Genomic DNA, 27,059 nt, shown 5'->3' with positions numbered 1-27,059 from the left:
AGTTGAAGACTGGAAAAAAAAAGCTGATTGGCTAATTTCATGAATGAGAAGGAGGGGTGTTCCTAATAAACATGTCTAATAAGCATGTATGCCCATAGTCTTGCATATACTGAGGATTGAAGCACTATATTATTATTTTGACTTACTACCTGTTATTTCCATATATCATTATTTCAAGATGTGTCATTATTTCGATTTTCTATGCTTCTGTGTAAAGGATAATACTCTCTCCTGAGTCAATGGTTCTTTCTCCAGATGTGTCCAGTATAGTGACTGTGGTGTGTGTTGCTGTTCTGATGGTGGTAGTAGTCTCAGTTATCTACCAGCTTTACCTCAAATACGTCCAGGAGGTCCCGGATGCACAGACACAATTAAAGGAAGAGAAGGACTTGGATATCTCAGCCCTAACCATTACTGTGAACCCATTGGAGGTAAGAGGGGGATTAAAAAAGCAGTTTGCACTACTACTACTACTACTACTACTACTACTACTAATAATAATAATAATAATAATAATAATAATAATAATAATAATAATAATGTCATTTACTTTAGCATGTGTGAATACTTGCAAAGCCTCAGCTGAGTTTTATGGCTGTGAAGAGAATGTGTTGCAATCATTAAATGAAACCATTGGTTTCCTGCAAACTCTAGCTAGATTTGGAATGCAATAAATTTGATCATGAAGCATATTTACAAAAATATCATCCCTCTGGAGGACTCTGGATAGTGGGATTGTAAATCATCAGTGGTAAAAAAGTAAAGACAAACAGTACTAAGCATGCTGAAAGAATGGTCAGTATGAGCAGATTGTAAATAAGGGTCCTGGAATGGGTTGTAGGGTATCCATGAGGGATCATCTACAACAGCAGAATGTGAGTAACGAGTGTAGAAACTCAGCAGAAGTAGAGCATCAGGAAAAATCAGCTGAATGTACTGATAATGCTGTGTGTGTGTGTGTGTGTGTGTGTGTGTGTGTGTGTTTTGTGAAGAGCTTTGAGGAGCTGCAGCCAGCAGAAGAATTAACCGAAGAAGAAGTGGAGGATGAGGAGGAGGATGACGATGATGACGACGACATCACTTGCAGTGAATCAGACAGTGATGAAGAAGAAGCTCCGATTCCCAGCATGCAACCACAGCCAAAAATGCTGAGCAAGCTACACTGGCCAAATGCATCATTGCACTGCTGAGAACACCTTCACACACATCACACACACACACACACACACACACACACTCTTTGCAGGATGCCTTCATGCAGAAACAGGAATAATAGAGATCCACTAAGAATAATTTCCCAAGACTATAACACCGTCGCTAGAGCAGACTCCTGATTGGCTGTGATGTAGGAAACTGTGAAGGGGATACCAAGCATTATTTCAGATGGTTTCATAAGTTTCAATATGTACTATATGCCCCAAAGTACTGTATGTGATCACCTGATCATCACACCCTTATGTGTTTCTTCCCCAAACTGTTGCCACAAAGTTGAAAGCACACAACTATATAAAATGTTTTTGTATGCTGTAGCATTAAGTTTTCCCTTCACTGGAACTAAGAAGCCCAAACCTGTTCCAGCATGACAATGCCCCTGTACACAAAGCGAGCTCCATGAAGACTTGGTTTTCCAAGGTTGGAGTGGAAGAACTCGAGTGTCCTGCACAGAGCCCTGACCTCAACCCCGCTGGACACCTTTGGAATGAACTGGAACACTGACTGTACTCTAGACATTCTCTCCTGACATCAGTGCCTGAGCTCACTAATGTTTTTGTGGCTGGATGAGCAAATCCCCACAGCCATGCTCTAAAATCTAGTGGAAGGCCTTCCCAGAAGAACGGAGGTGATTATAACAGCAAAGGGGGACTAAATCTGGAATGGGATGTTCAACAGGCACATTTGGGTCTGATTGGTCGGGTGTCCACATACTTTTGGTTATACAGTGTAGTCTTATACGCATCTGTACATCACTAAATCAATTCAGGTGAGAAAGTCATGACATCATTTTCCAACCATGCTATGTTGGTAATTTTATCCCATTCTTGTAAAAAAAAATCAATGAGTCTCAAAGAATCATATCTAGATTAAATTAATTTAATCATCACCGTAGCGTTGTAGGTATTTTGACCAAATCGGTATTAGGAACTACTGAGCAACTACAAGACTGGAATGTAATGTCATTACAGATCAGATGTGTGTGGCAGTCTGGGAAAAGCAGTCAGATGTTGCAGTGGCTGAATTCTGGAGAACTCCCCCAAAATGATGAAAAATCAGGTTAAGTATTTCTGCCAATAATATACCTTGCCATTTCTACTTTAAGAAAACAAATATATTTTTCTAACATTACCTTGGCTGTTTGGATGCAGAGAGAAGGACCTAGTTTAACAAATGCGCAATTTTAACACACTTTTTTGCAATGTTATTAGGAGAACTTTGACATTTATACAGCTGTACGTAATACTCATGCAATATACGGTTGGAAAGCTAAGACTCTTGTGATTCGATTAATGTAAACTGTTTAAAGATACAATTGCAACAGCAGCTACAATCAACGTGTTTGTCAGACCACCAACATATAAACAAACAGAGGCAACTCACACTTTAAGCCTCGTAGCAGTCCACTCATCCATAACACCCTGACAAAAACAGTCAAGTTACACTGGCAAAGGTTCAAACAATCCAATTATGTAAAAATATTAAATCCAAAACATATTTTACATCAATAAATCCACATGGACTTCTGCTGAGTCATTCCAAATTATCTCAGACCACGTTTTTCTCCTTATCTCCTCAATGCATGAGTGAACATGCCTAATTGGTAGATCTCAAAATGGCCTCCGGGCTGTGACCTATCGAATGACGCCTCATTTGAACCAATAGGAGCTTCCGTAGCCTATAGCCTTCAAAATCCAATGAGAGTCTGTGCTGAAGAGCAGCTCCTTCCCCCTTTCCTACATGAGCTAGTGAGCTGAATGCTCCCAGTTGACGAGATGACATGCCTATCGTAGAGCCACTGAACTTCTGAAAAGAATGATATCTTGCTTCACGGGTGTGTTTCAACACTTCAAATTAAAAGTCCCCGCGTAACACTCTGTAAAGACTGGCACAAAAGCGCATAAAAGTGCACAAAAGTGCACAAAAGTTTCAATTATGAATATACATATGAAAATACATATAAATATACATTTTGTAGATTGCTGGATATGTGATCTGATAATTCTAAGAAAAATCTTTGAAGTCTCCAAAAGGTTTTGGTAAAAATAATAATAATAATAATAATAATAATAAAAAGCAATAAAATGCATGGATATGCCCTTAGACAAACGTGTAAAATATTCATTTTCTTTGGTATTGTTATCAAATTTGAATTTGGACTATTAAAGGCTTTATGCTGTGGTCCAATTGTGTTTTTCAGCTAATAGCTCCCAGCTGTGGGCATCTATACCCTTCTGTTTCAGTGTTCAAACCTCTATTACGCAATACCAGTAGCACTTATAGTGATTCTGGGGAAAAAAAACTTCAGTGTGTCACCTTTCAAAAGAGACCAAAACCATGCATGTACTCTAAATGGTTCAAGAATAGCTTTAATTTTGCTTTGGGTATGCCTTGGATTGGCGTTTTAGGCTCATTTTACTGAAACGCTAAGAGTTTAAGTTGTTTTATAACTACATGCTAAGCATGATCAATTCAATTTGTAATCTGATACCAGCTGTCAAATTGTCCCTTATGCTCCTGCACCATCACATCACATCACCATCCGAACAAAGAAGAGCACTTAGACATGCTGTACAAAATGGTTAAATAACCCACTAAAAAGGAAATGAAAGGAAATTTAGCCAACGGAACAGAAGTGACTGAATTACTGTATTCAGTGATTATGTCCTCACTGATGTTAGAGTGAAGAGAGATCAGTCGAGTGAAGAGATGCTGATGAGGCTTGTGTGTAAATGGAATGAGGGAGTTTTACCTCAGGTGATGAGTCAGAGAGTGATGTGAATGATTCTGATAATCACAGTGAGAACTGAATTCCCACTGTAAACTTGTCATTCTGTTTCATTTGGCAGTAATGTTGTTTCCCATGAACTAGCACCTTAAATGCTGAAACTTTACTTCTACTTGATATGTGCAAATAAGTCTGTAGTTTTCAGAGCTATACATAGTAGAAAATGCCCAAATCTGACCATGTGTAGGGTTTTCCCAGGCCACCATACATACTCTGCACCTTGTTCTATGTATAATTCGGAGGTACCATTAGTTCGCAACCCCATGTCTACACGATCATCACAACTGAGGGTTTAAATGCTGAGGAATTTCACTGTCCAGTAGATGAGCCTTCAGATCAAAACCATTCACCTTGACTAACTACTATTCGACATTTAAAACAAGCTAATAAAATGTTCAGGGCAGCAAACGTGCTACAATCAGTAACGGTGAGTCAACAAATTATACCTAAAAGGTAGGTTTAGCTGATGAAGTGGCAAACTCATGAAGAGCATCAGTCACCCAGGTCATGTTAGGGCACTGTTTCAATCTTGAACGTTTCAGCTTCATCGGATCCACGGAATGGTAGCTCTATTTAAGCACCTCTGTCCATCATGAGACAGCAGGATCCATCCAGGCGTTTTCTGAACCGCTTATCCTGCTTATCCAGCAGGGTCATGGGGAACCCGAAGCCAATCCCAGGGAGCATGGGGCACAAGGCGGGGTGCCAATCCATTGCAGGGCACAATCACACACCCATTCATACACTACGGACACTTTGGACATGCCAGACAGCTTACCATGCACATGACTTTGGACTGGGGGAGGAAACCGGAGTACCCAGAGATAACCCCTACAGCACGGGTAGAACATGCAAACTCCACACACACAGGGCAGCTCGGGAATCAAGCCCCCAATTCTGGAGGTGTGAGGCGAACGTGCTAACCACTGTGCACCCTCCACCAGGATCCAGAGCTATACATTGGCATGAAGCCACCAATGGTGTTATAAACAATTGCTGGGTACTGACTGTTCAAAAAACGGTCTGTTTGACTCTTTTGTTTCTAACCCAGTTATGTTTTCTGCCCTGGATGTGTACATGGCTGTCCCTAGAAGACCTACTTCATTAATCAGTGAAATCTGCGCTCTGCACGCCAATAAGTGTAGAAACATTTCCTAGCTTGAAGCTGCTACTACTACTACGAGTATGAGCCGTGTGCTATAAAACAAGCTAAAGATAACCAGAAATGATTTGGTAATTCAATTGAATACCAAGCATAAATAATGAACAGCCTTAAAGTAGCCATGCAATCACTGCGAGCACATTGGATACAAATGCCTCAGAATTCTGATGCAAACACTGCCACACACTCCGAAAGCTCCTATCACAGGAGTGTGTTCGGTCAGCCTCGTTTTATAACCACTATCTGCTATTCCTGTTCTGAATCACCTAGTTATTAAATCAGACCCCTACTGCTCGACCAGGGCTGCACAATAAATCATATTGTAATCAGGATCGTGATTTGTCATTTATGTAAGAATTAAACTGGGATATTGGTGAGGAAGTTAGTTAATTGGCTTAATGGCTGCGTTTCGAAATCTAATTACAGCGGTTATTATTTTAAAAAAGATATTTTTATGCTGATGTGTTAAATCACAAGCTCCATATTTCATACATGTGAACCAGGGATGCATTTTATTTCAGACCAAGTATGAGTACATGTTTTTTGGGTGCTCATCAATATAAAGATTGACACTGATGCTGAAATGAGTAACCGACTTAGTTTTCAAGCATGTGCATCATGGAACATTTTATCCATCTATTTATGTTTAGGATGTTATGCTGTTTAAACAGTCTTTAATAAAGCGCTCGAGGCGGCCAATCTGAGCATGCAGACCAGTATCAGAGAGCGCGGTCCTTAAAAATGAGCGTAAGGTACCGCGAGCAAAATGTATTCCCTGACGAGCAAGGAGAAAGGAAGCGCTCAGTGCTCGCAGAACTGAAATGCTTTCAGTTTCTCTGCTCTCTCACCTTTGTGTGCACGCAATTCATGGCACCTCGAGCTCATTCGTAATGGCCTTACACGCTCAGAACCAAGTTTATTCCTTAATCATTATACATCTGAAATGGGAAATTTGTTCTTAGTGGATCTTTACATAAAGGAAATCGAGTTTACATGCAAACACACAACACAAACACACAATTACACCTACACCTTCTATTAGAGACTCCTGGCTGTATTTTGACTCCTTTTGTGATAAGTGGAAAAATGGAACCATGCTACAAAGTTCCCGATCCCCGTTTTCCATCCTCTCCATGGCTGAAGATAGTGCTGTCAGGGTGAAAGCTGTGGAATCTTTCTTGTGAACTAAATCCTGGTCGAAATTACATAAGTCGGTTCCTGCTCCGGATAAAAGTGTGATTGTTACCTTCTTTCTTAACGAGATGTGAGACAACCAGTCACTGTTTGGTCAACCTGCTAACTGGGAACTAAACAGTAACATATTTTACATGTACACATGTTGTCTGACACTTGTTGGGCTCAATAACACGTTGTAGTTCCCTATAGTGTCGAAAACAGTTACGCAGGCTAACAATACAGACCTGCAGAGCAAACTATGTAATGTAATCTTTACTGTATCTCTAGCATATGCGTGATTAGCATGGGCAAGCATTTAATGGAAGTCTAAGGGCAGTTGATGACTTTTTGTCAGTAAAGACGTATTCTTTTGTGTAATCTTGCAGTCTTTAGTCAAAGGTATTTGTAATTTAAGTTCTAAATCAGTGTAATTTGTCCCTGCCAAGCCCTGACCAGGATAAAGAGTTTACTGAAGATTTTCCCTTCTTTTCTCCGGACAGGGAAGGTTTTTCTTGCCTGTGATAATTACACTTCTACCACAGCGCTGTTGTCTTATTGATTCAGATTGGTCAGGAGGTGTTGAGTAACTTTCTATAACAGCAACTCTGACAACTGCTCTGGCTACAAGGCAAATCACAGGTTTATATTAATGAACTCGTTCTAATACAGTATTGCTACGATAACTTACACAGGGACCTTGTATGGCAGATGTGCCACAAACAGATTTAAAATGTGTGCAATTGTTGATATGGTGAAGTTTTCCATCAGGAGAGGTTTATTTAACATTTATGGAAGGAGTCTCCAGTATCAGCGTTTGGTAAATATTCGAGGACGAGCTGCATTTTTGCTGTTAACTTCAAAAGAGAGAGAGAAAAAGAGAAGCTGGGGAGGGAACGGCTGGTGACAGCTGCTATAACGCAAGTGATAACAGGAACTAAACTCGATTTGCAGACTTTCCACTACATTAAATGTAACTATAAATACATAAAAACTACAACTTATAATTCTTTAATTTAATAAAAATGTTAGGGTTTTGCAATTTATTATAGTATAAGAGAAATAAAACACTTTGGGACAAGTTTTTTTTTTTTTTTTTTTTTGGAAAATCAACTTCAGGGTGGTAACAGGAACACTGCTTCCTGGATTATTTTCCTATAAACAGCATATCCTGAAGTGTTTGATCCCTCACTTATGCTACAGATACAGCGGATAGAGATTACGTTGATAACACTGTGCTATTGCTTTAAGGTAGCACATAGTGACCCTGGAAGTCTCTCTAGGTTCACAGTTAAAACACCCTGCAAATGAAAATGTAGTCACTGGGATAAACAGCATGTTTTTTAAAAGTCCCTTTGTCACCTTTGTCATATTAGACCACCTTTCTTGAACCGCACACGCACCCGTCTGTCACATATCACTAACAGTTTTGTCCTCTGTGCTGACCTTTCTTTCCTGAACTACAGGCAACAAGTCAAAACCCCAAAAAAGTAAATAGAAAAAAAAATCAGGTGTACAGTAATGCATTCATTTCTATGTAGTGTTTGTACCGACATTAAAATGCAATCTGGTGTTTCGAGGAACGCCATCGAGGTGGTCGTCATTTCTCTGTGCTGTTGCTGTGTTCACTGTCCGTGGTTTTTCAGAGACACTCTTTTCCCAAGATGATTGATGAAACGTCCTTTGTAAACAGATCCTGTCGTCGTATGTATACACATGCATCTTCGTTCATCTGCATAAACCCTGCAGATGTGGCTGATATTTTCTTCCACACACACACACACTTCATTGGGAATATCTGTGTGTGAGAGAGAGGCAGAAGAAGAGAAAATGGCACATCATGCGGTGTAAGAGCATGTGAATGCTTAGCTGTGTTTGTGAACTAGTCCATTGACTGTTACAGGTTACATTATTGTGTGTGAGAGAGACATCCAGGAAGTGATAAAGAAGTCAATAGAGCTGAAAGAATATTTTTATTGTTTTTGTTTGTTTGTTTGTTTTTTTAAATGTATATCCAGTTGAGATTCGCTCCCTCTTTTGGTGGTCAGTGCCACAATTTTTCTGTCCATAAATAAAAGATTTGTTTTGGGAAAAAAATTTAAAATGTGCTTCTGGTTCGTTATTCTGATTAAATCGTGTTCTTAGCTGTATTTTCCTTCACTAGGAAGAAAAAAAAAAAAAAGAAGGTTGTACTAAATGGGTTTGACCTGTAGTGCAGACCAAATGGTTAGCTTTTGTGGAAACATGGCGCCACCTAATGGAAGACTGATCAGACGGGTGGGGAAGAGTGCATTTACTGTAAAAAAATAAAAATAAAATAATTAAAAAATGATTAATAATAATAAATAAATAAAATAAAATAAACACACGCACATAAAGGAGCAACTTACAGAAACATTTGCAAAAATTCCGCTAAAGAAGCCCCGTTTTGTTTCATGTCAAAGAGAAAGAGGAAACAAGGAGGAAAACAGGAATCAAGACGATGTTGGGTGCTGGAGATGACCGATTTAGTGTAGCATTAGTCTTGACCACTCGGGGAAAGAGTGCAAACCACAGACATGAAAAAAAAAAGTATTGCTACTGTAGTAAAGATTTCAAACAAACTTCTTTCACGTTGTCATTATGGTGTACTGTTTGTAGAATTTTGAGGAAATTAATGAATTTAATCCATTTTGGAATAAGGCTGTAACATAAAATATGGGAAAAGTGAAGCGCTGTGAATACTTTCCAGATGCACTGCATCATTCAGCAGTTTAGAGCTAATGTCATGCTAACAGTAGAGCCTCATACTGCAACTTCCTAAAGCACTAACACGAGTTTCTTTTTTTAAAAAAAAAAAAACTTGCCTATAATTGTTCAGACACAAGATTCATAACTCAAGACTCCTTGAATTGGGCGGGGGGGGGACACCACGAACAGCAACCTTACCCCCCCTTCTTTTTAACTTAAATATGCATACCACTTATTCCATGGGCCTCTCTCCATCACAGGGTGAGTAAAATGGATGACTCTTCAAAAATGTGTGTTCACATGACCAATTTTGTTTACGCTTTCCTAAACAAGGGAAGGCTCAACTTCCCCACAGGCTCAAGTCTCCCTGCTTTCCCCTTCTCATGTTCGACAACCATCGATCGAAGAGGGCTTTGACTGAGTGTGTGTTGTAATGTTGTCACATGACGTGTCTTGGCCCAAATCTGTGGAAAACCTGCAGTAATTTTGAATAACTGCAAGGTCCTCCAAATATTACAGAGTTTGCTTGATACTGCGTTAATTTCTGCAATCACAAAATCCTGGAGGGACTGCCAACATGGTTAGCTATATGCAAAGATGCCCCTTACACATGATCCTGAGCATTAGTTTTATGCTAGAGCAGCACTTCGAGCAGATATATTTAACACAGCAAGCAATCACTACTGAACATCAAAGGAACATCTTAAGTTTAATACTTCCAACCTGTAAAACATCAGAAGGTCTGGCTAGCTAATCTAGCTCACAGCTTACCTGTGGAGGTTTCAGCTGGATGTGGAGCTGTGAAGTGTTTTGGCTCCACTGTCTCAGACACTGCTCTACAAGACGATCCTCTAAACCACAGCATTGAAACAGAAATAAAAATGGTGTGCATACGTAAGATCAATTAACAGAGCAGCAGACAGCTTTGCTTTGTCAATTTTATTTACATTTAAAATCAGATATGAAAATGGCAGATGCCTAAAGTGGGGTAAACCTGACATGCCAATGGAGTCTCCATATTGGAGGGGGCGACCCCAGGTTGAATAAATTGAGTTCTGTGCATGAACTAAAATTAAACAAATTTTCCCAAACTGTGATTTGTGACAAAGTGCTGTTCAATTGGTTTGGTTTGTCTGAACTCTGAGAATTTTGTCTCCATTAGAAAAAAAAAGAAGAAGAAAAAATCTGTTAAATCTAGTATGACTCAAAAAAAAAAAAAAAAAAAAACAGGCCAATGGCTATTTCGGCTTTGATTTTTTCCATATTGTTTTGAGTTGAGTGAGGTTAAAACACTGATGCATTTAAATACAGATGCTGTGACTCTCTAGAAAAAAAACGAAAAAACAACAACAACAACAACAACAACAACCACCACCCAACACAAAACGTATTTGCAGCACCACATGGTCTTTTCGATTAACTTAAAAGCAGCGCCAACTCCATGTAGGGGTTTGTCAGGTATATTTACTCACGATATCTATTAGTTTTATCGAACATCATGTAAATGTTATGTAAACTAAAAATAGCTATCTTGGGATCGCTACATTGATCTATTATAAGACTATTATTAGTTGTTAAAAATGGGAAGGAGATTTAAAGAGCAGTGTTATATCTTCGATTAATTCCAATCTCCCTGCAGTTTCAAAATACCTACAGTGCATAGACATTCTGTGTTGTGCATCACACTTGGAACAAAGAAAATCTTGTGAAAAACAGTGCAGGTTTCTGTTGATTTGAGCAGGGCACACCTGCACTGTCCTACAATCAAATCTGGCCCCTTCCAATACGGAAGACACAATAACACATCGTAACAGTTAGCCATAACGGCCAGCGTGGCATCTTCCGTTTTCCTATATCCATCTGTATAAACAGCCTTCCCTGGACTTCCTGTCGGAACAGTATCACTCCGCGCCCCGAGCGCTGAAGACAGGCACGTCTCAGAGGGTTAAAACTCTATAAAATGCATCATCACTCATACACAACAATCTGCACAATCACCACTCACATCATAAACATATACAAATATCCTCAATCACTGTACTCACTCAGCGAAGACAATTTATTTAAAATGTTTAAAAAAAAAAAGAAAGACCTGGTGTTTAGGTGCATGATATGGAGGACTCTGTTATAATTAAATATATTTAGTGTGACATAAAAATTAACAAACATCATAATTATCTATGGAAGACGCTCAGTCCAATCTGCTTTTTACCCGAACATATTGTAAAAGTGAATGTCCGAAGCACCATTGTCAACATCGGATGCTACAATTTGCTATGCTTTCGGGAGAAGCAAGTTTTGGATTGGGAGGAGGGGGGTGGAGATCAGGGTTGGGTGTACATGACATCACCACTAGCCTTTCTTCATCCTCTTTGGCTCAATGTACTGTGTAGCTAATGAAATTGGCTGTAATTACACAATAAAATAAGTACAATAGCTAAGCTAGGCAAGACACGATGCTGTTTTCCTCTCCAGCAGCAGATATTTGACGTTCAGTAGCTAGCCAAGTTCACTTAGCAAGCTTGTTAACAATTGGCTTACTATTGCAATGTGCAATTCAAAACAAGCCAAGTTTGCAAGGAAGCTAACTCGATAAACTATCATGGTAATACTAGATAGCAGGTGAGGACTGGCAAGAACTAAATTGAATGCAAATAATATAGACTTCTCTTTTCACTCGGGTGTAAGTGGAGTCTTGCTTAAAAATTTTTTTAAAAAAATTAATGAAAAGAAAAGACTAAACAAGGAGTCTGTAGGATGTTCAGCTGTGCATTGAGGTCACTGGTGCTGTAGTTCAGGGCTGTGCGTGACTCTCACTGGTACTGCAGGTAGTTTTTGAGAGTCTGGGGCAGGGGGAGTGTGTGGATGTGGTGGATGCGATGTCGGCCCAGAGCTTGACGAGCTGCTCTCCTGCATAGTTCCATCAGTGGTAGAGGCTCAGCTGCAGGAAGAAAAGAAAAGCTTTCAAAAATTAGGGGGGGGGTACTGATGATTGGAAGGCTGAGTGAGTAGATGCCCTTATTCTCATTAAACAACTTAAGTTAGTAGTATTTGTATTCAATCCATGTTACATTTTGTAAACTCTTCTATATATTACAAAAAAAAGAAATAATAATAAAAAAAAGAACCACTGATACGTATTTTACTTTAAAATCAGCACACCCAGTTTCTCTGGAAAACAGAGGCAAGTGGAGATGGGTGAAAAACACCACCACAAAGACCTTGGGTTCTGTGGGCATTTTGTTCTGTTACCTAATGCATATAAATATGTTTTTGCAACGATGCGCGAACGCATGTGTTTCGGTAATTATGTGCGGCAGCAGCCTTCAACGATTAACAATAACATTTTACTTTAATGTCCCGTTGGGTGTCAGTAGTTTGGTGTAAAATGCACAATTCTGCCATCAATATTTAATAATGCCTTTCTATTGAATGTCTGTACTCGGCAGACTGGACTGCACACTCGTCTGATTGAATTCTAAAACATATACTTGAATAGATTTTTGAGAGACATGGCTATATTTTAGTTCAAAGTCTTCTGCAATGTAATAAGCATGTACTGCACCACCTGTGTATTACCATATTCAACATACAGAAGCATAAAGAAAAAGTTCCACCAGTAACTGAGGAACGGTGGCAAATTGTAGCATGACAATACAACATAGTGTTCAGGGTGTATTCTGAAGAAGTTATTTTAAAACTGAAAACATTTGAGAAGTAGTATGCAGTATTCTGCCATGGTTGAACGCAGTGCATTTCGTGTTCGGTGACCAACCAAGGATGTATCTCAGAGGGTACAATCAATCAAGATGGAGCGTAGACTGCTGATGGGGAAATTAGTACTGCTAGTGAGTGAATAAAAGTTTTATGATGTGTCAAATCAGAGATATTACAATGCTTTTTTTTTTTTTTTTAAAGCCAATGCACTGTAACATCTCAATTTGTTCAGGAACATTTACTGACACCCACGCTAGCTTTAAGGAAAGCCAATGGCATCAGCGGAACTTAACACAATTGCATTGGTAATTTACGTCCACAATAAACTATGATTGAAGTTTTTAAAAAGAATAATAATGTTTATGATTACATAAATAATACAATTCAACATAGATATGGTGGATGTTATGCTTACTAAGGATGTAAGTATACGTAAGCTACAAGATGTAGCTGATTTGAAAGGAAAAGCTTTAGTTTGCATTGGTAGTGAGCTTTTGGTGAGTTTATAGTTCTGAACTTTGGTTTTTACATCTCCAATTAAATTTTCAGCAACCAGAAAAATGAAACCGTCACAGCTCTTTTTGACTAGATCCTGGAAGTAGTGTTTCCTCTTGATGTTAGACTGTGTTACTGATCACCTGCAGATGTTGAAATTGTGCAACAATGTTTTGATTTATCTTCAGCTTGTGATCAATTGTATACACTTGTATTGTAGTTTTCAAAGACCTACGCAGCGTATAGTTTAGGATTGACTTTACACTCTGGCATAAGCTCGTCTGCTGTGATTGCCTAATTAACTCTAGAGAAGGAAGACTCCAGTGTGAGAATCAACTCATCACTTACGCTCAAGTCCGTTGATGTACGTCATTGTGACCTCGCAGTGCCCCCATACCGCACTGACGATCGGATAAAGCTTCCTTCCCTTGAGGCCCCGAAAGGCAGTGCCTAGGAAGTGACCATCAGCGCAAAACCCTAATGTGCCCTCATCCATGTCCAAGACCACCAGCACCTCCTCAGGTACGGAGAACGTGTCCTCATCATCCTCGTTCTGGCTACATGGGTATGAAGGCGCTGGGCCCGTATGGCTCTTCCTGTCATGGTAAAGTTTGCCCCGCCCCAAATCCCATCCCCAAGATTCTGCATCGCTGCCAACAAGCGCCGTGTACCCAACAGCATGGAGCGGTGCCCGAGAGGTTGCGACCCCAACCATGGCGTGTGTGCCACGTTGCCGCACAGGCCACCGGATAGTCCAGGCATGCAGGCCACGTGCGAAACCAACTTTACCTCGCACGCAGTCTGTACTCTGTGCTACTGGATGGCGATGGAATGTGAGCCGGTCCTCATCTTTGATGAACAGGTTGAGTGAGCGATCTTCAGGGTTCCAAGCGTGCTCAAGCTGAGTGGCAAGGTCTGCTGGAGGCATGTCTAGCAGCAGCTCCAGGCGCGGTGAGAACGTGTGGCCTAGCCCGTGTCCTTGTCCATGCCTGCCAAGGGGCACAAGGGCTACCTGCAAGGCCAGCGCAGCCCCCTCGCACTCCTCGGCAGATTTCACCACGCCCGAGACCCTCTGCCCCATCACGGCCCTGCGACGGGCATCACCAATTACTGTCGGGGTTACCTCATGGGCCTGGAGCAAGAGGAGAGGCTCAGCCAATCAGGAACAGCTGTTCCATTTCATGGGAAAGTGGTGAAGCAATACAGAGCAGCACAAGGTCCTCTGTGGAGAAAAGAGAAATGTCAGCACTTTAACCAGCAGAAAGATCTATACGATCATGCAATGCACCCTTGTGCAATAAATTCTGAGAATAAGAAGCCTAAGCTTCAGTAAAGCATTAAATGTGCTGTGAACAGTGTGTACCATTTTTCCTGAGTTTATGGCTCAGCACACCAACCCACACATACGGCCTTGTACGGCAAATCCGTAATCTGCAGACATCGAAAAGTTCCTCCCTTCCCACAAATCCGTTCAGGTGACTGCATTCCCATAAAACGAACGAAATCAGTCGGACTAGTCAACCCAGTCGCTTCTGTTACACAACACACACGTTCAGCCAAACACACACACACTCAAACTTTCTCAGAAACCAAAAAGGACAGTATTGAGCAACTCTGAAAAACATTCTTCTGTTCTGCTGTTAGAAATCTAGAAGGCCTACACTCAAACCCTTCAGGAACAACTGCAAAACACACTTAGAACAGGAGAGTGACAAGAAATAGCTGGTCATTAGCACCTACTGCACTGCACCTCGGCTTGGAATACAAAACACACAGCCTAAGTGCAAAACTAAGAGCAGAAGCAGAGAAAGGAGAAGCAGGACAGTGAGATTACAAAAGTGATAAGACATAACTACAAATCAATTCACTTTCACATCCAAGACTATGTTCCAGTACTCGTCCTGAGGAAACTCCTCAGAATACTACTTTATCATTCACAGTTTTCTAACTGGACATCTACAAAGTGCATCATCGAGGAAAGCGTGTCTAATAAAGTGGTCAGTTAGTGCACAGTGTTTTATAAACACACATTACTACCAGCATCTCTTACAAACATGCTATACCATGTGGCTTCCATGTCCAGATCATGGCTGTCCTGAGGATGATCCATCACCCATGGAATATCTAGGCAGCTGTGGTTCTGTGGTCCCATTGATGGACCATTTTGGTGAATTTGATACCACTGTGTATAGCGACACTACAGTCAGTAAATATACACCTACAAAAAGTAACCCATGTGGTAGATTTCCCCTGATGAACTGGCAACTCTGTAGGGGTCTATGGATGGGACTATAATAAAAAATAAAATAAAAATGGACCCAACTTTTTGGGTACAAATAATACATTCTGACAAACAAATCAGCACTCCAGTTCTCAAAAGGTCCATCTGAGGGAAATGGCTATAAACACATCATTATACAATAAAGCAACTGGACAATTTAGCAAAGTCATTAGACACATTACATAACACTGAGGGGTTTAAACACTGAGAAGATGTTGCTATATCGTGACGATGCATGGCAATGAAATTAACCGACAATGTGCATGATGGAAATATGTCATATACGTTCAGCATTCAATTAATTATGCATGTAATGCAGCTGTACTTTTGAACACCTGAGGGGTGACGCCGAGAGTTAAAATATACAGCGATCACGCTGGTCACGTGATCACTTTCTTTTGTAAGATCATAGCTCCACATTAGGGATAGGCAATATGGACTTAAAACTATAATCACGATATTTTCTGGTATTTATTGCGATAAGGAGATCAGTCAGTATGTTTACAATTTTTAATTACCTTAATCCGATTAAGGTCATACTCGAAGTAAACACAAATGGAATTAAGACGTGTGGAGTACTCCTGTTTTAGTCACATTATCAATGTGTATTACAGACATGTACACACCTTATTCACACTTAACGTCGTGTAGGAGTTTTCACCTCATTTTGCGAAAGGACACGTACACGGCAGTGCTCAACCGTTGGACTGCAAACAAGAGAGCACGGTTGCGTCCCAAACCGCGTAATTACCTACTATAGGCCTATAGTAGGCGAAATACACGTATCTTAGCTACTATATTGTAGTAAGTACGCGGTTTGAGACGCAGCCCGCGGCTTCAAACAGTCGTCTATTTGCACGTACAGCATGACAAATAATTAACTGCACTTGAAGCGTTAGTAAAAATTTTAATAAAAAATACATTTAAAAAAAACCACCCAAAACTGTATAAGGTACCATAACGAAGACCAACTGTATGTCGATACGTGAAATCCTGGAGGGACGTCGGACGGCGTGGTGTGAGGACGTAATAACCTGTGCTGATAATGGAATTATGTTCTATAACATGTAAAACCTGAACATGAAAGGAATATTCTAAAAGTGACTCATGTAAACACCTTAATCAGAATATTGTCTTATTCAGAATAAGGTCAATAATTAGATTACCGCCGTCCATGTAAACGTAGTCAGTGACAATATAAATATAGTACCTTTCACCAGTGTTTTTGGCTACAAGTGATAGCTGTGATCTTGAGTGCCTCAGAAACACAAACATTGATTTTCTGTAACCAAACCAGTTCCAGATTGTAGAGGTACAGTAGCTTCTCGTTTAGCGATAAACTCCTCCTCAGCTTCATGTCCGCCTTCCACCATATTTGTTTTCGCTCTGCACGTGAGCTGCGAATGGGACGCAGACTGTCGCACACAGAAATACGTCATCAACTAGGCTTTATCGTCATTATCGCGGGAAGACCCATTCTTATTGTGGGGAGAATTTCTACCGGTATATCGCAAACGATAAGATATCGCCCATGCCTACTCCACACTGCGACGACCATATGGTTACATAACCACGTTATGACACTTAAAATAAATATATAGCTTTTAGACCAAAAGCTATGGAAACCAGGCATATTATGCAACTTTGGAGCTCCATTCCTGCTACAGAGCTTATGTTTCAGTCGACCGGTTTCCTCAGGTCAGAGACTCGGTTTATTGAATTAGTTAAGATAATTGGTGAACCTGTCGTACATTTCGTTTACAATATTAAACCGCTGTTAGTAATCATTTTTGACTTATGTAGTTGTATACAGACAAAACTGCACACTGTTTTACTGTTTATATGATTCAGAAATATATATTTAATGTTTTTAAAATATCCTGAGAATCAAATCAAAATCATAAAGCCAGAATCGAACTGAATTATGACCCGAGAGCATCGTTACACCCCTGGTTAGAACCAATAAGAACCAGTTCACGCTGCTGAATCTCAAGGTTAATTCACATCAAATAATCTGTTTTCTGATGAACAATTAACATGGCAGTTAGGCTGTAGGCTAGAACAGCTGAAAATCGCATGCTAGGGGTATAAAAAAACGAAGAAGAAAAAAAAAAAGAGCTTTTTTAAAATGCAAAATTAAATTAATTAATTAAAGCCGGCTTTATTTTCAAACAGGAGTTATGTTTAGATACTAGAACTACAAACTACAGAATTCTGCAACTCTAGGACTGAAATGAAACTACTTTAGAAGAGCAGCTGCATAACCTCTCAGAGATAGCGATCAAATCTGCAAAACACTGCTTCCTGCAGGTGAGGAAAAAGAAGAAAAGGAGAGAAAACTTGAATCATTAACACATACAGCACTGTGATTCACCCCGGAAAAAAAAAAAAACAACAAAAAAAAAAAACCCCAAAACACCACGCAACATGCAGCTTAGGTGTGAAAGCGAAAGTGGTGAGAAAGAGAAGATCAACAAAATGTGAGAGTCTGAGAGGAGGAGACATGACAGTATCAGAGCATCTAAAGTCTTAAAATGTTTAGAGACCGTATAAAAATAACTACAGTCACTCTCACTTTCAAGTTTCCAAAACTCTACAATTCAAAGTGAGAGGAAGACAACAGGAAAGCACACGTACATGAGAAACACACACACACACAACGAGGGTCCTGAAGGGTCTCTGGATTTCCAAGAGCTCTTACACTCCATGTACTGCCACTCATCCTCTTACACAATATTACTGATTAAATCAATAACATTAACTCACTAATATTGATACTAGAGGCTACGAGTAACTCCCACACCACAAACGGCCCATAGGTGGAGCTATAGGCCCCGCCCAAATTCTATGCGATTTTCCCCACCGGCACATAAGTCCAAAATGTCTGAAAATTGGTATACACGTCTTGTTTCTCATGAGGAACAAAAACTCATTGGGACCCATAAAGTCCACCATGATAGATTTTCCAGTACACTGAAAATTTGTCCAAAACTATTGCTTAGGTTTTGTTTCTACATTTCCTTCATTCATTCATTATCTAGCAGTGTGTATATTTATCCCAATGACACTTTGTATGTTGTGTATTTTGTATATTAGCCGAACAATAGAAAAGAAAATTTCAACATTAATAAAATTCTGATCGTCACTCAGCAAACTTATAATTGCAACTGAAAAATAACACTTTAAATGACTAGGGATTGTGCACATTGTGTTTACATAACATAAAGGTGATAGAAAAACAGATGTGCCAACAGCTGGCAGGTGCAGTTGTTGAGTGCCACCATGTGCACCGATGCATCCCGGGTGAATGAACTGTACACACTGAAGAATTGTTTGTGAAATATCTCAGCTGACAATCTCCCAATGCCTGGGCCATTCTTCTTGATCCTTTTCATGTTTTGATTAAAGTCACTCTCTCAGGGTTCACTGGCTATTGGCAAGACACATACAGAATTGACTTATTGAACAGGACAAGTCCAAAGTCTAACTGAGAAATCTCTTCGGCCTACACTTGAAACTTGCAATGTCAAAAACGCAATCCTGTGTTTGTCTGTACTTTATTACCCATGTACACAGTAATGACTTATAATCCGATTATCCGTCGTTGTTCAGAAGAGGATGGTTCCCACGCCAGTCCGGTTCCTCTCAAGGTTTTTCCTTGCCTCGGTTTTTGCTCATTATAAATTTCAACCAATATCCGCATTTCTGTAAAGCTGCTTCGGGACAATGTCTGTTGTTAAAAGTGCTATAGAAATAAAACTGAATTGAATCTAAACTACCACAGTATCTAGGTAAGGCGGTCCCTCCAGGATTACATGATCCTGAAACTAATGCAAAATCAAGCAAATGCTGCAATATTCGGAGGAGCTTGCAATTTTTTCTATATTACCGCAGATTTGGGCCAATACGCTTCAGGTGATGTCATCACAACACGCATTCAGTCAAAGACCTCTTCGATTCACGTGCGTCAAACATACAGCTAAAACGTCTCATTTACCAACAAACATCACTGTGAACTGCAAAACAATTTTGTGCGACTCAAAGATTTCCGGGGGAAAAAAATACAATAAAAAAATAAAATAAAATAAATAAAGCACAAGAAACTCTGCAAGTTGCATCGCAAATTTCGAAAAAAAAGTTTCAGCAAAATAAAGCACTTCTGGTTGCAACAATCACAAAAAACCTTTGTCAAAAACCTATACGGACTGATAAAGGGGTGTTACACACCCTGCTTTGCGATATCGAGAGCTGAAAACATTGAGCAAAATCATGATACGCCGACTGAGACAACGAGCATGGGTGACGATGTAGAGCATGCGCTGTAAGTAATGAACACAAAATTAAAGTATATGTAGTTTTTACTCTGATTGGCTTCTGACCTTTTTTTGCACACCCTGCATGAAAGAGATTAAGAATTCAGTCAGTCTTGCGCACGCGCGCCAGCATTAAGCCCAAAGTACGCTTCACTTTTACGGGTAAGCTAGGAGTGGCGTACAGTATGCTAGGAGTGGCATACAGTACGCTAGGAGTGGCATACAGTACACTAGGAGTGGCATACAGTACGCTAGGAGTGGCATACAGTACGCTAGGAGTGGCGTAAACTTTGTCATCAGCAGAGTACGCGCATACTGTACGCACGCCGCCAGATTTTTATAACCATGCGTACTTTGTATTTAATCCATTTAATTCTTTTGCACTATTCAGTTGTTCCTCAAGGTGGCAACGGTGACCCAGGGCAGCTGATTCTCAAGGTAGTCGAAGGGGGAAAAAAAACGGAATAAACAGACGAGACGGAAACGAGTGCAGGTTACAAAGTACCCGCTTTTGTATAATTCCAGCCATAAAGCATATAAGGATTTGTATATGGGTGCTAATCGTGACGAGAGATTGCCCAAGAATCGTTCTTTGTGGTGTCATGATTCTTCTTAGTTGTCGCCCTTCACACCAGAAGACCTGCTTTACTGCTCTGTACTGACTCCTGTAGGTCAAGACAGGTAAAGCAAGTTGTCGTAACACGCATGCGTCGACCGCCTGTGTGCGCATACATGTCAAATGGAGTATACTTTGAAAGGCTATGCGTAGGACTGTGCGCATACACTAGTGTACACGTAATTTATTTTGCCTTATGCCCAATAAACTCCAACACTAAAAGCAGAAGCTGAAGGCAAATAACCCAGGGAAGAGCCAAAAGGTGTGGGCTGGGAGTTTTGCATCCTCCAACTGTAAACTATTCATACCTGGGAGCAATTACTAACAATAGCAGGCAAAATCCTCAGGGTGGAATTGATACTGAGGTCCAACTGAAGGACAGTTCCTTGATATTTTAATAAATACGGAGCGTTTGTACATAGTGTCAGGTGAGGACACAGACAAGGGAATCTTTATGCAGTCAAATAAAAACCAATTACTGTGTGGTGAGACACTGGATCTTACAGCACCACCTCAATGTGAAACCTGGTGAAAGCTTTAGATTTGTGGGGAAAAATTAAACAAGGTTAATTTTTTTTTTTTAAAGCAGCTATATTTCCAAACAGACAATTCATATCCTGCCTCTAAAGGACTGAACCACCACTACTGCTGTTCAGAGCTGAAAACGTATCGAGCTCACAGTAAGTAGCTTAAGCCAAGAGTGTTCACACTGGAGTCAGAGGATTCAAAGGGGCTTTGGGGAAATGGATGCTATATGGGAAATGAAGAAAAACAAAGAAAGCTACCAGTTTATTGTTACAAGTTCAACATTGTGATGATTTTGTCTAAAAATCTTTACACGCTCACCTTATGACCTTGTTTTTCTGCAAAGCTGCTTTGGGACAACGTCTGATGTTAAAAGTGCTTTCGAAATGAAACTGAATTGAATCAAAACTACTGCAGATTCTCTGCAGATTTGGGAAAAGACACGCCGTGTGGCATCACCACGACACGCATTCAGCCAAAAACGCTCTTCGATTCATGTGCAATCTGATTCAAAGATAAATAAGCGAACTCTGCACACCGAATAAGTCTGATTAAATACATTTGAAGTATATAAATCAGGCTCTATTGATAACATCATTAATTCAGAATGATCAAAAACAAACAAAAAAACAAAAACAAACTGGATATTTCCTCTACCTCTAAAATCAACAGAGAGTTTTAAATAAAAACAAGTGCAATACCTGATTTATCTGGAGTGTGTGGCTTTGATTATGAACCCAAGTTTCAAGTAGAGCTGTGAACAGTGTGTGTGTGTGTGTGTGTGTGTGTGTGTGTGTGTGTGTGTGTCGGTCATCCTCATGCTGACCCCAGTGTCGGGTACATCTCTTTGCATGTCATAGAGACATTACAAAACAACACTGGAGAGAAGAAAGAAGAAGGGAAAGTGAAGAGGAAGAGGAAGTAGAGTCTGGGGTTTAAAGGGGCCACTTCCTGCTTCCCTCTGGCGGACTGGGCACAGTTGTGAGACTGATTGTATTCACTTGGCTGCCAAAAAGACTGGCAAGCGGCAGCTTGGCCGAAAGCCTGCAGCCTCTGTATAAACACAAGTTACACGCAAGAGGGTACATCCCACCAGTACTGACATCATTACACTGGCTCCATGTGTGTTTGAGAACAGAACACACGTGAAGCAGTGAACCTGGTGAGCTGCATTAGATTTATAACACACTACACAAATAAAGCGTTACATTATTATTATTATTATTATTATTATTATTATAATAATACTCTTTTATAAGAGGTCGGGATTGTTCACAGCCCAGGATTAAAAAACAAATCTGGCAACAAAATCTCCATGAGCTTTCCACTTAAATTAATTTCAGCAACGTTTCAGGAAGCCCAAGCTGCACGCTTCACTGCACTAAAGTTCAATTCCATTTTACTTGAAACTGAACTGAATTTATTATACTGTGTTCCCTACGACAGGCCTGCGACAGCTCAGGAGCCGAGGGATACGGCTAGTGTTTGATGAGTCGCGTCTTTTACTGCTCATGGTGAGAGACGATTAGAGAGCACTGAAAGAGGATTATTGACAATACTGAAGAAGAAAAAGAAAACAAAGAAAGACAAAGAAAAAGGAGAAAAAGAACAAAAAGACAAAGAAAGACAAAAAAAAAAGGAAAAGGAGAAAAAGAAGACAAAGAAGAAAAAGAAAGAAAAATGGAGAAAAGACAAAGACCAAGAAAAAGAAGAACGAAAACAGAAGAAAAGGAAAGAGAAAAGGGAGAAGAGACAAAGAAAATGAAAAGGAAAAAGAAAGACAAGGAAAAAAATAAAAGAGAAAGAGGAAAAAGAAAGAAAAAGAAAGAAAGAGGAAAAAGAATTCCAGCACACTGCCAGAACAGACAAGTCAAGACAGTATTGCACAGGATGAACCTGAGAGAAGGATTTGAATATTGTTTGAATGCTCAGTGAATATCCATATTGCTGGAATAGATTCCATTTCTTTGTCTATATATGTTTTTGTGCTAAAAAGGTATGCAGGAGAAACACATTACTCTATGTCATGCTTGACTGGGTATTATAACAAGAGCATCTAACAATTCTTTCCAGAAGAAATAAGCACAGTATACATTGCAACTAAAAGTTTGGAAAACATGTACATTCAAATAGCCACCCAAACAAGAAAAAACAACAAGCCTGGAAAACCCGACAAAGCGAAACTAAACACTCAGGAACGTGTTACAGGTCAGAACTCTCAAACTGCCCATTACCAAGATATATGGCAGTGCAATTAAAGCTACCAGAGGTCTGATCGGTAGAATAATAAATAAGAGACGGGGTTGGGTACAAACGGAAGAGTCAGCATTTATGATATTCAAATCAGACCTTACTTTACCTCTAGTATGGACAATACCCCCTTGCCATGGGCCTCAATTATATGCTTTTACACACAAACCTTGCTCATCCCCAATTTGCATTACAGACGGGAAAACAAGGTACCACTGCAACAAATAACGACCGTATGCAAATGGAGTGCAAGTGGGAGTTCATAGAGTACCGGCAAGCGTGACACACTAAGCGCAGAGGGGTCAGGGAAGGACGGGACGTACCGCATTTCACATGACACAGATAGGAGATGGTGTGAAATGAAACTCGTCGCTGATGCCTCATTTTGAGGAGCTAAAAATTCTAATATCAGCAAAAAGAATTGTTATATGACCAAAAATCAAGCATTCGTAGATAGCGTTAGACAGATTTACGTATTACATTACAAATTATTAAATTCCTAATGTTTGTTGTTTTTTTTTTAAAGCACATTACCAAGTTGAAGTTTCATAAATCCAATGTCTGACAGATCTGATTTTCTCAAGACTGTCTTAGAGAAAGATATTAAAGATATAAACGTTCAGATTAAAGACAGATATGAGTCATTTGCGGTTATGAATCCGAACCGGCAAAACAGGCAGATCCAATCTGAGCAAGAAAAACAATGCAATTGCGCAAATGAGCTTGTAATGTGAACTCTAAATGCAAGTTCATGGAGAGTAACTAAAAAAATTAATAACTAAACACACTAATGTTATGACCTTATTCTTAAGAAATAACAAAACGGTGTCACACTGGTCCAACATCGTTCTTTAGTAGCGTGCGATAGAACAGGAATGATGGAAAATTGAGAAAGAGCAGTTTGGTCAGCTGCGTTCACTTAAAAACCCCAAACACTAAGGAAAAACATAGACCCTAAAAAGCCTCTGCTTTAGCTCGTGTTTCAGTTTCACATCACATCAATAACAATGTACCTACTCACAACCTCCAAACAGCACCTCAGTGGTTCTGTGCAAAGCAGATACAGTTACTCAAGAGTATGGATAGTTCTGGATCTGGATTAATACCTCTACAGCTGAGCAAGTGATTAGCGCCCCTATCATGTCATATTCCAACTCTATATCCTATAGAACTTTCCTAAGGCAATATTCTCCAATATTTTCTCAACAGGATTTTCATCAATGTCTGGAAGCAGATCATCAGCTCGCTTAATCAGCTCTCTGATCTAGGCTCTGCACATCGTTTAAGACCCCTCAACTTAAACATTGCCCACTCAGAGAAACACACATCAGCGTTGGTGCACAAGTTGATTTATCTACAATTTGACGATTTCTGCTGCTCAAAAGCTGTGTTTCTGTTTATAACATGATAACGACTAGTTTTATTTAATGTCTTGTTCTACAAGTTGTGGGACCTGGTAGAGATTTTATTTTTATCGGGGGAGAATAATTGTGAGAATTTTAAGGTTGTGAACCACTGCTATAAACTGAAATGTACACACAGTTCTATGTTGAAGGGGAAAAGAAGAAAGAAAGAAAAAAAAAAGAGCAAAAATTGTTTTCCCAAGAACGCACTGATCAAATACCGGCCTAAAACACCACATCAGATTTGACATTTTCTGACCAGATGGTATTTAGATTTAGGCTGTGAACACACGATGTTTAAAGGATACAGATGTTTGCGTGTGAACACTGACCACGACTTGTCTGGTTAAAGTACACTAGCATCATGCATCTGCAGTCAACTTGAAGAATATAGGAAAACTAGAGCGCAGATATCGGCATCTGTGCATCACTGAATGTGCTACTTTTGAAATAAATTCCCATAACTGATGTGGTGGGAGTGATGAAAGATTAATACTTACATTAGGACTTTAACACCTAGGAATTGTTTCACAACGTTTTCGCAGTTCATTAAAACACACCTCAAACTTTCCCCTACAGAGGCATCAGTGCGTGTGTGTGTGGGTGTGTGTGTGTAAGTACACTGACGACAATAAGCCAATATTAACCTGATTAAGAAACTAGCATGTAAACAGCAATTACTGATTATCGTAATCCGACCAAAATCACACTTGAAATAAACACAAATGGAATTAAGACGTGTGGAGTATTCCTGTCTTAGTCGCATTATCGACATGCATTACAGACATGTAAACACCTTAACCACACTATTAACGTCGTGTCAGTTTTCACCGCATTTTGAGACAGGACACGTACACAAACAGCAGAGCTCAACCGTTTGACTGCAAACAAGAGAGCACGGCTGTGTCCCAAAGCACATAATTACCCACTACAGTATATAGTAGGTGAAACATGTATCTCAGCTACTATATAATGGGTAAGTATACGGTTTGAGACGCAGCCCATGGCTTCCCGCAGTCGTCTATTAGCACGTACAGCATGACAAATAATTAACTGCACTTGAAGCTTTCGTAAAATTTTTAAATAAAAACACTCAAAACTATCTAACGAAGACCTGTATGTCGATACGTGAAATCCTGGCGTGGCGAAGTAACGTCGTGTGCCGTTAACCGATCTACGTTCTATAACATGTAAAACCTGAACATGAAAGGAGTATTCTAAAAGCGACTCATGTAAACACCTTAATCACAATTTTATCAGTCTTATTCAGAATAAGGTCAATAATTAGATTACTGCTGTCCATGTAAATGTAGTCAGTGAGTAATCCAGCTATGAAATTCATACATATTCACCATTCTCACCAAAACACAGATAAATAAAATAATGCCGGTTTTTCAGCACTGCAGTCGGTCACTTCCAACACTGGATAAATAGTGATGTCACAACGGAAAGATTGCATATTTCCCTCTAAATCACCTTCGATTCGAGACGTTTCTGTAAAAGCAGTCACCGATAAAGTGTTAGCAGGACACGTCGAAATTTGGGTATTGAACCTTACGTTTAATGTAATGCAAAATGAATCATCTGTATTTCATTTCAAAAGAATTAGGTTTAAAGTCTTATGCGAAGAATTGCTCAGAAAATGATTGACATGGAATTTTAATAAAGTTATGATTAAGAGGTCCTGAAAATAAAACCATGTCTTTAAGCCATTTCTTTCTCTCTCTCTCTGCATTTGGAAGTAAAAGAGTAATAAAACACACACACACACACACACACACACACACACAGAAATAGGATGAGCTTTTCTAAATGTTTAAGCACCTGATTAATACACTGATATCCAGTCAAGTATAAATCATGTTATGAAGCTGTTCCTAACACTGTCTCATTATTTACTTTAAAATAACCTTGCTTACTTATTAAGAGTGAGGTGTAAGATGTACTAAACTCTACATTCAACCTTTCTGTTCGCTATGGCAAGTGTTTCAGAGTTAAACACTAAAGCAAACACACTGACACCCAGCTATTCATTTAGCAAACATTTACTTTCGCAACAGGAACCCAGTAGAAAGGCGACACAACGGATTGATTTCAGTACCTTTTCCGTTAACGGAACAACAAACACAAACAAACTGGCCACGTTGGAGCTACTCACGCCTCGGGGATTACAACTTTTTCTCTCTCGTGGAAAATAAACAATGACACAGAACAACTTTTAATCACTCATAACGCCATAATAACTACCTGTTTAAGCAGAGCGTGTCTGTGAGGTGCTGATAAGCTGCGGTTTAAAATCGCTTTACACGTTCAAAGCGCCCGAAAGGGAAGCAGAGAACACGGCTTTGTTATAGAGTGCCGAGGCAATGACGTCACGGGGGAACCGGAAGTGAT

The 27,059-nt window shown here is 39.8% G+C and overlaps 2 protein-coding genes across 3 annotated transcripts in view; one reads left to right on the top strand and one right to left on the bottom strand.

Annotated features, from left to right (window-relative positions):
- The window catches only part of clstn2b (calsyntenin 2b), a gene marked incomplete at its 5' end in the record, with an annotated part of 146,339 nt that extends 145,061 nt beyond the window's left edge, over positions 1-1,278 (top strand). Inside the window, 2 exons of the mRNA XM_047161260.2 lie at positions 256-431; positions 993-1,278. Of these exons, the coding sequence (XP_047017216.2) occupies positions 256-431; positions 993-1,190 (374 nt within the window). The remainder of the gene's footprint in view (positions 1-255; positions 432-992) is intronic.
- Positions 1,279-11,097: 9,819 nt separating this feature from the next.
- On the bottom strand, positions 11,098-27,059 carry spsb4b (splA/ryanodine receptor domain and SOCS box containing 4b). 2 transcript variants are annotated; one of them, XM_017491495.3, is made up of 3 exons: positions 26,913-27,059; positions 13,626-14,499; positions 11,098-12,006 (listed from the first exon to the last, which is right to left on the bottom strand). In XM_017491495.3, exons 2-3 carry the CDS (start codon positions 14,356-14,358, stop codon positions 11,879-11,881), a joined length of 861 nt encoding a protein of 286 aa, XP_017346984.1. In that variant the 5' UTR covers positions 14,359-14,499; positions 26,913-27,059; the 3' UTR covers positions 11,098-11,878. The 2 variants fall into 2 exon arrangements, with proteins under 2 accessions (XP_017346984.1, XP_017346985.1); XM_017491496.3 differs by lacking the exon at positions 26,913-27,059 and adding an exon at positions 14,641-14,809.

The sequence above is a fragment of the Ictalurus punctatus genome, chromosome 17, assembly GCF_001660625.3.
Source record: "Ictalurus punctatus breed USDA103 chromosome 17, Coco_2.0, whole genome shotgun sequence".
Lineage (NCBI taxonomy): Eukaryota > Metazoa > Chordata > Actinopteri > Siluriformes > Ictaluridae > Ictalurus > Ictalurus punctatus.
This window is presented reverse-complemented; position numbering and strand designations above follow the sequence as displayed.

Coding starts and splice junctions, on each gene's coding strand:
- spsb4b (XM_017491495.3), bottom strand. CDS start 14,358: ATGGGGCAGAGGGTCTCGGGCGTGGTGAAATCTGCCGAGGAGTGCGAG. Junction 12,007..13,625: donor GTACATCAACGGACTTGAGC/GTAAGTGATGAG, acceptor TTCTTCCTGCAG/CTGAGCCTCTACCACTGATG.